This window comes from Lithobates pipiens, unplaced genomic scaffold (genome assembly GCF_037356315.1).
Source record: "Lithobates pipiens isolate NorthernLeopardFrog02 unplaced genomic scaffold, aLitPip1_a1.2 Scaffold_18, whole genome shotgun sequence".
NCBI classification, from domain to species: domain Eukaryota; kingdom Metazoa; phylum Chordata; class Amphibia; order Anura; family Ranidae; genus Lithobates; species Lithobates pipiens.
The window spans coordinates 391,489,810-391,504,387 of record NW_027507758.1 but is presented as its reverse complement, the minus strand read 5'-3'; the positions used below and the strand labels follow the sequence as shown (position 1 = coordinate 391,504,387).

General features: G+C 38.3%; 1 protein-coding gene across 28 annotated transcripts in view; it reads left to right on the top strand.

Moving 5' to 3' along the window:
- The window catches only part of DST (dystonin), a 736,344-nt gene that overhangs the window by 678,240 nt on the left and 43,526 nt on the right, over window positions 1–14,578 (top strand). For all 28 annotated transcript variants that reach the window (XM_077487838.1, XM_077487826.1, XM_077487828.1 and 25 more), the window contains 10 exons: window positions 16–117; window positions 292–465; window positions 769–924; window positions 3,294–3,491; window positions 4,618–4,746; window positions 6,760–6,930; window positions 7,769–7,924; window positions 9,077–9,283; window positions 9,383–9,502; window positions 13,942–14,111. In XM_077487838.1, coding sequence (XP_077343964.1) covers window positions 16–117; window positions 292–465; window positions 769–924; window positions 3,294–3,491; window positions 4,618–4,746; window positions 6,760–6,930; window positions 7,769–7,924; window positions 9,077–9,283; window positions 9,383–9,502; window positions 13,942–14,111 — 1,583 coding nt within the window. The remainder of the gene's footprint in view (window positions 1–15; window positions 118–291; window positions 466–768; window positions 925–3,293; window positions 3,492–4,617; window positions 4,747–6,759; window positions 6,931–7,768; window positions 7,925–9,076; window positions 9,284–9,382; window positions 9,503–13,941; window positions 14,112–14,578) is intronic.

Sequence of the window (14,578 nt, the reverse complement as noted above, 5' to 3'; positions counted from 1 at the left end):
TTTATTTACTTATAGGCACTCTTTGACTGGGTGGATATTGCTACAGGGAGAATGTCTATAATGTCACCTATCGGAACAGACCTAGACACAGTGAAGCAGCAAATAGTTGAACTTAAGGTATGATAAAACCACTTGTTATTATGTTTTTTATTTTTTATAGTTGAGAAATCCCTATTGATTCATTTGTAAATGTTATAGGATGCAGTCCATTGAATATAATGCGGACTCTGATAGTCTCAGCTCTGTGAACAGCTCTGTGAACTGTCTGTTACTCTTTTCTCCCTGCTGCAGCAATTTAAGACAGGGGCGTATCAACAACAAATAGAATTGGAAAGGCTGAATCACCAGAAAGAGTTATTACAGAAGAAGGTGACAGATGAGCATGATAAGCAAGCTGTTGAAGATTCCTTCAAAGAACTGAAAAGTTTATGGCAAACCTTAGAGGATAAAATTATCAACAGACAGGTAAAATACAAATGATGTTTGTTGACTAATTAGGTGAAGAGTATATATGACCATAGCAAAATCTGTTTCATGAAAATGTGAATAGTAAAAGGCTAAGCATAGCTTTTCTTTCCTGGGATATTGGCACCATTCTTAAATATCTCAGACACTAGAACATAAACTTCACATACCAGATGTACCTGATATATGTAAAATTAGGCTTTACTAAACAATCCATGTAGAATATATAAATATACAACATATATGTGTTTTGAAATGATTGTTAAATGTACAGTAAGTCTTTTTTCTTCCTCCTTCCATCAGCACAAACTAGAAGCTGCCCTCTTAGCTTTAGGTCCATTCCAGCATGCACTAGATGAATTGCTAACATGGATGACTCATACAGAGGGACTTCTCAATGAACAGAAACCCATTGGGGGAGATCCGAAGACTATTGAGGTTGAACTTGCCAAACACCACGTGAGTAGTCTTAGATTTGTAGCCACTTCAGGTAGTTGATTTTATATTGTAACAAGATGAATTCCATGTGTGGTAAAACCATTAGCAGTCATAGTATTGACCATTCAGTACAAATTGAGGGTCCTTGAGTACCCAGTTTAGAGTTTATAAGACCTGGTTCTTTCCACTGTGTTGTAGGGTGAGTCATACATAAAACAACATACTACCCATTCACTCAACTCTAAAGAGAGTGAAAGCATCCTGCATCATGTTTGTTGCACTAGAGGATGTATGCAAAGCTTTTTTTAATTGGAGTTTAATATTTAACCAGGCTTGGACTTTGGAGTGCCACTTACTTGCAAAGAAACTTAACTCATTTAAAAACTTTGGCAATAGTGTGGTACATCCTGCTCCTCTTTCTTCCCTGCAGCTCTCTAGCTGCATTTACCTGGAAAAAGAGCTGCTTCTGTGATACTGAAGGAATCCTGGCTGTCAAAATGATGGGAATTGTTAGTATCACAGAAGCAGCTCTTTCTACTTCTGTGTATCTTGACAGTAATAGAACACAGTCTGCAGTGTCTAGAATATTTTTGATGTAGCAGCATTGTTATGCTATATTTAAATGCTATGGTTCATTCATAGCAGATCAAAGGGACGATCGGCATGTGATGTTAGCTAAAGAAATGTGCGTATAAAATAAACCAATGCCTATTTAATTGTAATGCAAACTGACTCACCCTCCCCTCTCGCCATAGGCATCTTGTGCTGCAGCAGTTCCATCATTCTCACCTAGGAGAAAATAACATTTGCCCCCCCCCCCCCCCGGTTCTGTGAGCGTGCCAATGTGCCACAGGGTTTTGGGTCCCAACAGGACCCTGCTGCACATATGTACACATGTGGGTTTCCAGCATGTGTGTTAACCACTTACAGACCGGACCACTTTTTGCGATTCGGCACTGCATCGATTTAACTGACAATTGCGCGGTCGTGCGACGTGGCTCCCAAACAAAATTGACATCCTTTTTTTCCCACAAATAGAGCTTTCTTTTGGTGGTATTTGATCACCCCCGCGGTCTTTTTTTATTGCGCTATAAACAAAAATAGAGCGACAATTTTGAAAAAAACGCATTATTTTTTACTTTTTGTTATAATAAATATCCCCCAAAAATATATAAAAAAACATTTTTTCCCTCAGTTTAGGCCGATACCTATTCTTCTACATATTTTTGGTCAAAAAAATCGCAATAAGCGATTATTGATTGGTTTGCGCAAAAGTTATAGCGTTTAAAAAATAGGGATAGTTTTTTTTTTTTTTTTACTAGTAATGGCAGTGATCAGCGATTTTTATTGTGACTGCAACATTATGGCGGACACATGGGACATTTTTGACACATTTTTGGGACCATTGTCAGTTATACAGCAATCACTGCTATATAAATGCAGTGATTCCTGTGTAAATGACACTGGCAGTGAAGGGGTTAACCAGTGGGTGGCAGTACAGGGGTTAAGTGTTCCTAGGGGTGTGTTACTAACTGTGGGGGGTTGGGCTTTCATTTAGTGAACACTGATCTCTGCTCCAATCACATGGAGCAGAGATCAGTGCCACTAGTTGCTAGGCAGAATGGAGAAATGCTGTTTACAATGGCACTTCTCCATTCAGCCGTCCCGTAAGACGATTGCGGGTATGGGTCCCGACCGGCACGTGAGCGCGGTGGCACGCGAGCGCGCCGGCAGGGCGGCATTGAAGATTGGACGTACCTGTACGCCAATATGCCCGCCCGTGCCATTCTGCCGACATACATCGGCGTGCACTGGTCGGGAACCGGTTAAAGACCTTTGCCTTGTCTGCGCATGCACACTGGTGTTTTTTTCCTCAGGGCTCTGCCAGGGCCAGATTATCAAGGATGATTGTGTGTGTGTGTGTGGGGGGGGGGGGGGGGGGGGAGGTGGGTCAAAAGTATAGAGGACTAAAGTTCCTATTTAATATTTTAGTGTCTAATTTAAAATAACTGCACAACATTGGAAATTTTTATTTCAATTGAAATTGATTCTGCCATGCTTTGTACTAAAACAGGTTTATTGTCATTATAGACTGAACAAACTATAGAATAAACTATGCAAAACAAGTTTTTGCAAGACATTATTGCCAACAGAAAGCCTTGATTGCACCAAAATAAATAAATATTATTGCTTTATTTTAAGTAATGACAAAGTTATCACTGAATCAATAGACCCATAGCTAAAATGCAAACATTGCGGTGATCTACAGTAAATAGGGTATACAGGTATGATGGCTGGAGTATTTAAGTTAAATGTATACATCTATAATTTTTTTCCTATATAATAAAACAGTGTACATTCTAACAAAGCCATTTTGTTTATTATTATAGGTGCTACAAAATGACGTTCTGGCACACAAATCTAGTGTCGAAACGGTCCAGAAAGCTGGAAACGACCTGATAGAGTCCAGTGCTGGAGAAGAGGCCCGCAGTCTGCACAGCAGGTTAGAGGCACTAAGCCAGCGTTGGCAAAATGTCACGGATAAAACAGAGCAGAGGAGAAAGCAACTTGACAATGCGCTTCTCCAGGTAAGTGAAAGATTACCAACGGATTACTCAATGATTCAAGCATGTTTTTTATCAATGCTTGAAATATGTTTGTGAAAGTGCAGAACCTACAATGCTTTCTGAAAAATGTGAATTCTCACATGATGTTAGCAGTGTGTTGTATGCATCTTATAATAGAACAATGTTCATTGAAAGTATCTCTCTAAATATAGTGCACCATATTGTGTGTATTATAAAACAAGAACACTTACAAATAAAAAGAATGGGATGTGGGCATACATGTGATCACTTATGCCCCATACACATGGTCGGAAATTCTGACGGAAAAAGTCTGATCGGATTATGTTGTCGGAAAATTTAAACCGATAATAAAATGCTGTGGGCCTATTAATTCACAAGTGTGAGTCCAGTTGTTTTTTATTTGAATTTATTAAATATTGTTATTTGTTCTGCTTATGGTTCCATACATAGTTCTGTGAAATCCAGAGTTGCTTTTAATTAATTGTCTTCTCTTGAAGGTCAGGCTTGCCTTAGAAGAGAAAAAAGTTACCCACTCTACTATGTTTTAACTCAAACACTATGGGGTCGATTTACTAAAACTGGAAAGCGCAAAATCTGGTGCAGCTCTGCATAGAAATCAATCAGGTTCCAGTTTTTTTTTCATCAAAGCTTGATTGAACAACCTGAAGTTATAAGCTGACTGTCTACCATACACAGCTGCATCAGAGTTTACATTCTCCAGTTTTATTTAATCAAACCCTATGCTTATATATCTAATTAATATGTAATATTGAACATTTACCATACTACATTCTTTTAGTGTTCTTATATTCTGCCCAGTATAGTAAAAACATGTCTTGTCCTTTTATTATATTATAATTGAACAGAACCTAGATATATAGTTACTGTATTAAAATGAAGATATTATTAAAAACAGTCCCAAGGAAGTGCTTTGTCCCTTTGAGTTTTATTATGTTTATATAAGGCCTAGTTACTCCAAACAAAATCCAGGAAACAATACGAAATCATATATTATACTATTTCAGAAGGCTGCTGCATATAACTACTGACTAAGCAGTTATGCACTGCTCAGTGTTAGGATGTTGACATTTGTTTAACATTTAGTTATCTGTTCCCTGAAACACAGGCTCAGGGTTTCCACAGCGAGATTGAAGAAATGCATCAATGGCTGACAGAGACTGAACGTCATTTACTGGCTTCCAAACCTGTTGGAGGATTACCAGAAACAGCGAGAGAGCAACTCAACACTCATCTGGTAAGAATCTGCAGACATGGCTCCAGTTTGGCCTAGTTGTGCTGTCTGCCTTACAGGCAAGGACATCAGTGACCATATTTTGTTCTTGTAATAAAGTTCTAAATTTTTCTAGTAGTATTGTATGATTTTTTGGGGCTTTTTCAGAAAATTTACATATAAAGTACAGGAAAGGCACATGTGTAAAAATGCCCTTAGCAATTGGGATTTGAGAGGGTATTAACATCACAGAAGGTCCTATAAACCCTGTCTATGATGATAGTGTTGAGTGTCATATGTGTCAAATGTTAATCAGTGAAAAGAACACAGACTGTACTCTCTAAAATCTAAACAATTTGGACCCCATCCTGTAACACTTTTTGCCATATATAAACAACTGCAGTTAAGTGTGTTTCCAGAGCCAAATATTGGCCAAAATCAGTTACAGTAGAAACTGTGGTGTGGTCCCACTGTCAGAACACAACAGCACAGCAGGGGAGATTTCTGTACTAACACCGCTTGTGTTAGTACAGCGATCTGTCCATTTTATTTTATTCAGCCCACTGGGTTGAGCACAAAGAAACTCATTGTGTGTACCAGGCTTTAATGATCTGATAACTTTAAAAGTAATTGGCTGTTCTCATTGTTTTATCTTAAAGACTAAAGCTGGCCATACATAGATTTAAATTTCCCTGGTTCAACAGGGACTGGTCAAATTTTGATCCATGTATGGGCACCCTGGTTGTACACAAGTCGATATATCGATCGACTTGTGTACAGCCAGCCTGACAAGTATTACCCAAACAATTAGTGTTGCCGGCTATCGTCGGAAATCTAACTAATCACTATGTTCTGCAGGCAGGAAAGACTCCACGCTAGCAGAACACAATAGTGCTGTGGTTGGGATTGGGAGTCAGTGTTGATGGGGGAATCAAGCAATTGTCCTATGCAACCTAATCTATGGCCTGCATAACTTGAGTCAAAATGTTTTTTTGAGCTTTGGATGGATTTGGGAAGAGTACAATCCAGTTGTCCCATATCAGTTGCTTTCTGTGACCATGTTGGGGAGATTTTTTTGTATCTTCCTGTCCCAGCAGGATAGGAAATAATTGAAGTGGGGAGAACATTTTCCTAGGACAAGAAATAATACCTGACAGGTTCTAACTAACCCTTTATCATTGTACTGAAAAAAGTGTGAGGTTGCACCCTGTGTGCCCACTGGAGGATCTCCCATAATTTCCTGTCCCGAGAGGAAATCTCCCAAGCAGGGACATAGACAACAAATAACGAGCTAACAGAGTTACCTCTCCAAAATAAGAATAAAAAAAAGTTTTGGTTATAATTAGGCTTTAATTCTTAGAAAGAAGCAGGTGCACCATATAAAGTTCAATGAAGAGCTTTTCTGACTTGCTGCTCTATTGAGTGGATGTGAAAATTATATGAAAAGCATCTTCAAAAGGGTCTGACTATTCCAGATCCCAACATGTATAGGTTCCTCTTTTATAACTTTTATTAATGTTATTAAAAAATGTAAATAATATGGTAAAAAAAAGTGATAGACTGTAATATATTGCAGCTTGCCAGTCTTTAGACATGGTGGCTGTATTTATTTACATTTTTTCAGGGTGAGTACATTTTCTGCAAGTACAGAAAAATACCTGTTGATCCTGCCAGAAATCCAGGTTTGTGGTCGAGCCATGCTGTGTGTGTTTGTAGATTCACAGCCTGACTTAGGAGCATGCCTATAGGAAGGACCCCTCAGCAGCCAGCTTGCTGAGGGAGCACTTAGAGAGGAGGAGCCAATAGCACCATCGGGGGACTGCTCTGTCCAATACCATAGCACAGAGCAGGTAAGCATAACATATTTTTTATTTTATTTTAAAATAAATATGAGCTTTCCAACCACTTTAATTTTCATTCATCAGTCGTCGACATGAACATCATGTTCATCGTTTGTAAAGTATATCTGTTTCACTTCTGATGTGCTAACACATTGTAATGACGTGTTATAAAAATGGTATTTGCATATCTTTTTAGGAACTATGTGCTATGTTTGAAGTAAAGGAAGAGGTCTACAAAAACATCATGCTTAAAAGCCAGCAACTATTGCAAAAAAGTTCAGATGACCCAGAAGCAAATATGGATCAAGACATAAACAACCTAAAAGAGAAATGGGAATCAGTAGAAACAAAACTCAGTGAGCAGAAAGTAAGTATTGAAAGCTTTCATTAGGTAAACACCAGTGTAATATTTGGTTGTAATAATGTGCTGTAGGTAAGAAAAGTAAGCTATTCATAAAGGCCCTACTATTTCTACTAATACAATTTTGATTTGGTATTGGTAAATGTTTCTGTCTCAGCTCTGATACAATAGTAATGACCTCATCACAGCAGCATCTAGTAGTGGGGTGAACAAACAACATTTATATTGTATGAATAACAACATTAGCCTATTTAAATCATATTTGAGTTGTTCTCTGTGCCTGCTGATTTTTATTTTTATTTTTATTTTTTTACTGCCACATGATATTTTTATAACTGTTTTAATAGCCACTGTACCATAATGTAGTATTCAAGCTGAAGTTTGGGTATGCTTATTTTTGCATAGTTGCATGAACCAGTGCATTCAAATCATTCCCTAATTGAATGAGGTAGAGATCCTGACATCACTGCTGTGCTTCTCCACCTCGACCAATCAGAGAATGCTTTACATCCATTGAGAAAGTGTCCTCTAAATGGCATCCATGCTGAGCAAGCAATCTCCTTTGTTCACTAAGCAGCCATGCAGCCACTCAGAACATAGATGCGATCACTGTAGTAGCAGAGCTTACTACAGTCATTTCCAACTTCAATGGGCATCTTCCAGGTATGACACATGCATACTTACATTGGTCCAAGCTGGACAAATGTAGCTATGCAGCAATATGCATTCCCACACTCCTTTTTTGAGCCTTGAATATTACACATTGAGCCTTAAATATTACACATAATCTCTTAATTAATTACCAAGGTTGTAAAGGATTTTTAACATTTGTGTTTGCATTTAGGCAAAACTCGAGGAAGCACTAAATGTGGCAACGGGATTTCATAATTCTCTTCAAGACTTTATTAACTGGTTAACTCAAGCAGAGCAGACACTAACTATGGCTTCTCCTCCAAGTCTTGTTTTGGATACAGTATTATTTCAGATTGATGAACATAAGGTGTGTATGAAAACTAAATGTATGATTCCTCTCATGGAGTTCTTATAGATTTAACCTGCAGTCCATGCTGTTGTTTTGAGTTAAGGAATGTCCTTTGAGATAGATTTTTATGGGTCATAGACGTGATTGGATCACGCGGCTTAAGCTTACGTAGGCAAAATCTGTACTGAACAAACTCTAAGCCCTTGTACACACGGTCGGACATTCCGACAACAAAATCTGTCGGATTTTGTCCAAAGGATTTTGTTCGAAACTTGTGTTGCATACACACGGTCGGACAAAGTTGTCGGAAAATCCGATTGTACTTACAATGATGACCTTATTTCGTAACGACGGGACTACGTTCAGGCTAGTAGCCAATAGCTTTGGTCTAGGAATTTGATCTGAGCATGCGTGGCACTTTGTCCGATCGAAATTCTCTACACACAATCGGACAAAGTCCGATCGGATCATATTGTCGGAAAGTTTTATAGCCCAGCTCTAAAACTTTGTCCGTCGGAAACAATCCGATGGAGCCCACACACAGTCGGATTATCCGACAACACAGTCCGATCAGACATTTTCCGTCGGATTGTCCGACCGTTTGTACAAAGGCTAAGTATTTCCAAATCATGTCTGGGATATTGTTGCATGTACCATATATAGGGTATATATTTTTTTTTTTACGGATTCATTTTAAAATGATATGGACACTTCTTGAGCATTCTGTGCCCTGCTGTTCACAAACAGAAATTTGGAGCACATCTGACATTAAATGAGTTTAGGAGGATGGTGGGAGAAACACAAGACAGTGGTCATTTATTTTCCTAAAAGCTGTAGATACTGTGTATAAGCTGGAACTTATATATCTTTGTGCAAATAAATTTTAGGGTTTGCAGTAGTTATCTAATGCATGCCAATCCTTCTTTTTACCTGCGATTGAAAAAGCACATTGGTATAGTTTGATAAATACACACCAAAGATCAATGTCACATTCAAATTGCTTTGTGCTGCAGCAAAGCAAAGCTCTATACTGCTTCCTCTTTGTGGTTACTCGTTGAGTAACCACTAAGGAGAGTTAGTTGAAAATATACAAAACCCCATAGTGCATAGTGCTAATTGTTTTGGTGACTTGCTGCATAAGTAAAGTAAATGCCTTTGTATTTGGTTTAGGTGTTTGTTACTGAAGTTAATTCACACAGAGATCAGATCATGGAGTTGGATAAAACTGGAACCCATTTAAAATATTTCAGCCGAAAAGAGGATGTAGTATTAATCAAGAATTTACTGATCAGTGTACAGAGCAGATGGGAAAATGTTGTCCAGCGCTCACTAGAAAGAGGACGAGCATTAGATGATGCCCGAAAAAGATCCAAACAGGTACCGTATTGAGATTTCAGTCTGTTACTTTGCTCTCCCGTTTTAATTGTTCTGTAAGAAATTATGTTTTGCATCACAATTTTTTTATCATTGTTACAGTTCCAGGAAGCCTTTGACAAACTTATGGAATGGCTGGAGGAATCAGAAAAATCTTTAGATTCAGAACTTGAGATTGCAAATGACCCAGACAAGATCAAGACGCAATTGACAACACATAAGGTCAGTGATTTAAACAGTCATGAACAAATGATGAAATAATTCACTACTGTTAATTCATAACAGTGCAAGTCTATGGGGTAGATTTACTAAAACTGATGTACTCAGGATCTGGCGCAGCTGTGCATGGCAGCCAATCAGCTTCTAACTTCAGCTTACTCAATTAATGTTTGACAATAAACCCCAGAAGATGATTGGTTTCTATGCAAAAGTTGCTCCGGATTTTGCACTCTCCGGTTTTAGTAAATAACTCCCTATGGGTTAATGGACTCACTGAAACACTGTGCCCCCCACAAGCAGACATATTTGTATAAGAGGGAAGATAGAGTGATTGCAAACTGAGTGTTTGCTCCCTCTAGTGGCTAAACTACAGTTCTCTATATTTAACAAAATAAAATAAATTTTCTATTGCATCCTATTCGGGTGTACCTCTGTTGATTTTTATGGCTGAAGTCTACCTTTCAATTTCTACAACTTACTCAATTTTGGCTATTTATGTCTATACAATATGCTTACAGCCACTAATCTTTTTTTTTAAAGAAATAGAGGGCAAGATTATAAAGTCATATCAAACACTGAAATAATAAATCAAACTATCTGCTCACTGAACTATACTTCCCCTTTAATAGACAATTTCAATATATGAAATTTGTGTTGATCCTGTTGCTCGTGAAATCAAAACCAGCAACCCAGGAGACATATTTCACTAGCCCATATCAGCTTATCAAATCTCCAATAACTAAATTAAAAAGTGTATTCTGCTAAATTCCTATTTCTTTTGACTTTGTTCCTTGCATTGAATTATCAAATAGGCATGTTTTCTTGCACTTTTGAAACTAACTGCTTTCATTTAAAGTGTTATAATAAAACATTTCAAGTAATTGACAATCATTTACAAGCATATACTATTCTTTTATTATTTAGTAGTAACTTGAAAGCTGTTTAACCCTTTCCCGCCGAGCGTACGCAGATCTGCGTACTCGGCTTCCGGGGGGTATACCGGGATGATGCCCGCACCTGCAGGCATCATCCCGGTACCGTTTTGTTCAGCGGGCGATTGGCTATCCAGCCATAACAACCGATGCGGCTAAAAGCCGCTCGGCTGTTATGCCGGAGGAGCGGGAGGGGACGTCCCCCCCTCCCGCCGCTGTTACCGGTGCTCCCGCTCGATCGGGAGCACCGATTCAAGTTGCGCTGCCTCCGACCGCTGGGGAGGAACTGGAACGGCTTCGTTCCAGTCTCCTCATAGTAAACACGGAAGCGACGTCATGACGTCACTTCCCGTTTACTCGGCTGCCAATGGCGCCGGTTTTAAAAAAATATCCGGTATTCAGAATCGCCGTTTTCGGCGATCTGAATACACTGAAGTGTAAAGGAGGGGTGGGGGGTCTTTTAGACCCCCGATCCCTCCATAAAGAGGACCTGTCACCGCCTATTACTGTCACAAGGGATGTTTACAATAAAAGTGATCACATTTTTTTTATTTTATTTTAAATAATTTAGTCATTTTAAAATAAATAAAATAAATAAAAAAATAAAAAATGTTTTTTAAAGCGCCCGCCGTCCCCGCGAGCTCGCAACGCAAAGAAAACGCATAAGGAAGTCGCGCCCGCGTATGTAAACAGTGTTCAAATCACACATGTGAGGTATCGCTGCGATCGACTGAGCGAGAGCAATAATTCTAGCACTAGACCTCCTCTGTAACGCTAACCTGGTAACCGTAAAAAATGTTTAAAGCGTCGCCTATTGAGATTTTTAGGTACCGTACTTTGTCGTCAATCCACAAGTGCGTGCAATTATAAAGTGTGACATGTTTGGTATCTATTTACTCGGCGTAACATTATCTTTCACATTATGCAAAAAAAATGGGATAATTTTACTGTTTTTTTTTTTTTTAATTCATGAAAGTGTCCCTTTTCCCAAAAAGTTGCGTTTAAAACACCGCTGCGCAAATACCGTGTGACATAAAATATTGCAACAATCGCCGTTTTATTCTCTAGAGTCTCTGTTAAAAATATATCTATAATGTTTGGGGGTTCCAAGTAATTTTCTAGTAGAAAATATGGATTTTAACTTGTAAACACCAATTCCAAAAATAGGCTTAGTCATGAAAGGGTTAAACGGTGAAAAAAAAGGCAAGTTGCTGACCTTGTAGATTTTTTGGAAACTTACCATACACTGAAAATCTTGTCCGTTTGATCAGGACAAGGAGCAGAACAGAAAACTTTCACTTGAACAATGCCTGCATTGAATCAGATGCAGCCGCTGTTCAGGTGTCCTGACATCCATCTTCAGCAGCTGTCAAAATAAAATAGGCAAAGCAGGAGATTTGTAAATCTGTGCTGTAAAGAGTGGGCAGAGAAATACATTATACACTAAAAAAAATTTTTTTTTTTTTTAACAACAAACTTTTATATGAAAATTCTTATGAATATTCATATGAAAATACTCAGTACATTCCATGACTTGATGAATGCTGTTTGAACGTACTACAAAATATAATTTGCTTTTAGCATTCGATTTTGGAATGAACTTCATTTGTCAAATGAAAACCACATACCGTTAAAAAGAATTTTCTTGTCATTACGGTAAAAAACAAACATCGATTTAATCCCACTAACCGATTAAAATTCAAACAAACATTCTTGATACAAAAGCTTTCAAAGAAATTCTGCTAGTAAATGGTCAGCTTTAGATGTTTTTTTTAATTTGGCCCACAAGCTGAAGAAAATCTAACAGTGTATGGCTAGCTTTAATCTATAACTCAGTTCAAGAGAACATTTTTCTTAACCCCTTCACTCCGAGCGTATGCAAATATGCGGCCCCATTGGACTGAGCTTTTCTCCGTCGGGCCACATTTTTGCGTATCTTTTTCTGTGTTGGGAGTATGCCGCACAGCACGCTCCCAGCACAGAGACCAGGGTCTCAGCACCGTACTAACGATCGGGACCTGAAACACCCGATTCCAAGTCACCTGATCGCTATTATGATAGCCTCTAATTGGCTATTACAGTGATCAGTCACTGTAAAGCTCACCCCTCTGTTTCTCTCTCGTGTATCTCTTTCTCTTCTTGCAGAGAAAAAAATATATTAAAATACAATAGAAAATACCTTGTTCAATGTTTGTTCTAGGTCAGTCCCAGGGTTAGTGTTTGGGTCAGGGTCAGGATTTTTTTTTTTGACAGGATTTTTGACAGGATTTTTTTTTTAAATTAGTATCAGCATCAGTTCGTGTCAGTTATCTCATAACATTAGTGAAACATGAATATGGAAATTGTTTGAGAACATAATAAGAATAAAACAATGTTCAAAAAGTCCATATACAGTCTCTATTTTTGCAAGGTTTCCCACAGTGAAGTAGTGACAGTAGAAATATCCAACACGAACGTGACTTGTGCTCAGCCTCCACCAATGATATTATTGCCGCTTACCAGAAACGAATGGTTCCTTATTACAGAGAACCATATAAAGCAGTTGACTAATTCCCCAGTCCAGGGTCTACACGGATGAAATGTAAGGGACTTCAGAGCCCGCTCGTCTCTCGATACACTCCCGTTCGTGGATTTACATAAAAGGCAATGAGACTCACAATAGTGTAAAACCCAAATATAACTTTAATCGAACGTAAGAGACAAATGCGCACTTACAGAAATGAAGATTAAAACGATCGTTACAGCAAAACCGAGCCGGCCGGTCTCGGTTAGCGCCCGTTACACCGAAAACATACAACACGAGATGGTGGCGTCAGGACGTCGCTCCTCCTCCCTACGCGTTTCGTCACGATAGGATATTTCTAGGTCCGTCAGAATTTTCGGGAAAAAAAAGTCAGATGAGGCATACACATGATTGGAATATAAGATGAAAAAATTCTGTCAGGCATTCCGCTTGTGTGTACGCGGCATAAGAGTTTGTTGGACTGAGTACATCAAAAGTGAGGAGTATAAATTACAGATCAGCCTTTTCTTGCTCTTAGCCTGCGGTCAGTTTTTATCTTATGGATGACCATAGAAATTTCTTAATTACATTTTTAATAGAAAACACTACTTTACATTTTGAATGGCTTTAACTACATCCGATGACTGGCCAGTGCATTAAGTAAAACGTATATTATATCACATCTTTAGAAGAAGAAAAATATTTCTCTGGCACACCCTAAAACAAGCTAATGAAGTAATCTGTACTACATCTCTGCATAAGCCTGGAACACATGGGCTTGGATAATAGACTTGAGCAAAACTTTCCATCAGACTTTGCAAAAATGATGTATTATGACTACATATGCTCCATTTTGATTTACAGCTTTATTGTTCCAGTTTTATTTTTTTTGGCCAAAGCACTATAAAGAAAATCTTTGCTGTTAGATCTGTTTTGATATTTCCTTTACCATCTGTATGTAAACTTGTAAACTTAAGGAACTGCAATTTTTTTTTTGTAATCCACAGGAATTTCAAAAAACCCTGGGTGCCAAACATTCTGTCTACGATTCCACCACTAGGAGTGGTCGTTCCTTGAAAGATAAAGCAACACTGAATGATGACATTCAGAAACTGGATGACATGCTCAGTGAGATAAGAGACAAATGGGATACAGTCTGTGGGAAGTCAGTGGAGAGGTAATGAGCATTACGGTGGAGGTGGTTTTGACTACAAATTGTTTTTAGTTTTTTTGGGTCATTGTAATGAGGCAAAAGAAGATAACTTTTGACAAAGTTATTATTTCTTAAACCCTTAAGTAATCAAAAGTTTTTTTAGAGTGAATCAGTCTGTAATTCTTTAAATATCCAACATACAGCCAGTTCCTAAAGGAAAGCTGCTGCAGTCAAGTCCATTTTAAAGTAAATCTAAACAAAAAATGGATGGCAATAATTTGCTGAACATCTGATATGTGTTATACTGTTTCCACCCCTTCATCTCAGTGCTTCTGATCTCCTGAAGCCTTTTGCAGCCATTTCCTGCCTACATAATTATTCTCCAGCTTTGGTTGCATATTATTGCTTTGGACCAGCTTCTTGATGGTGACAGTGGCATACCATGCCTGTATAATGTGTCCAGTAGAAGCACATGTGACACGATGACAATG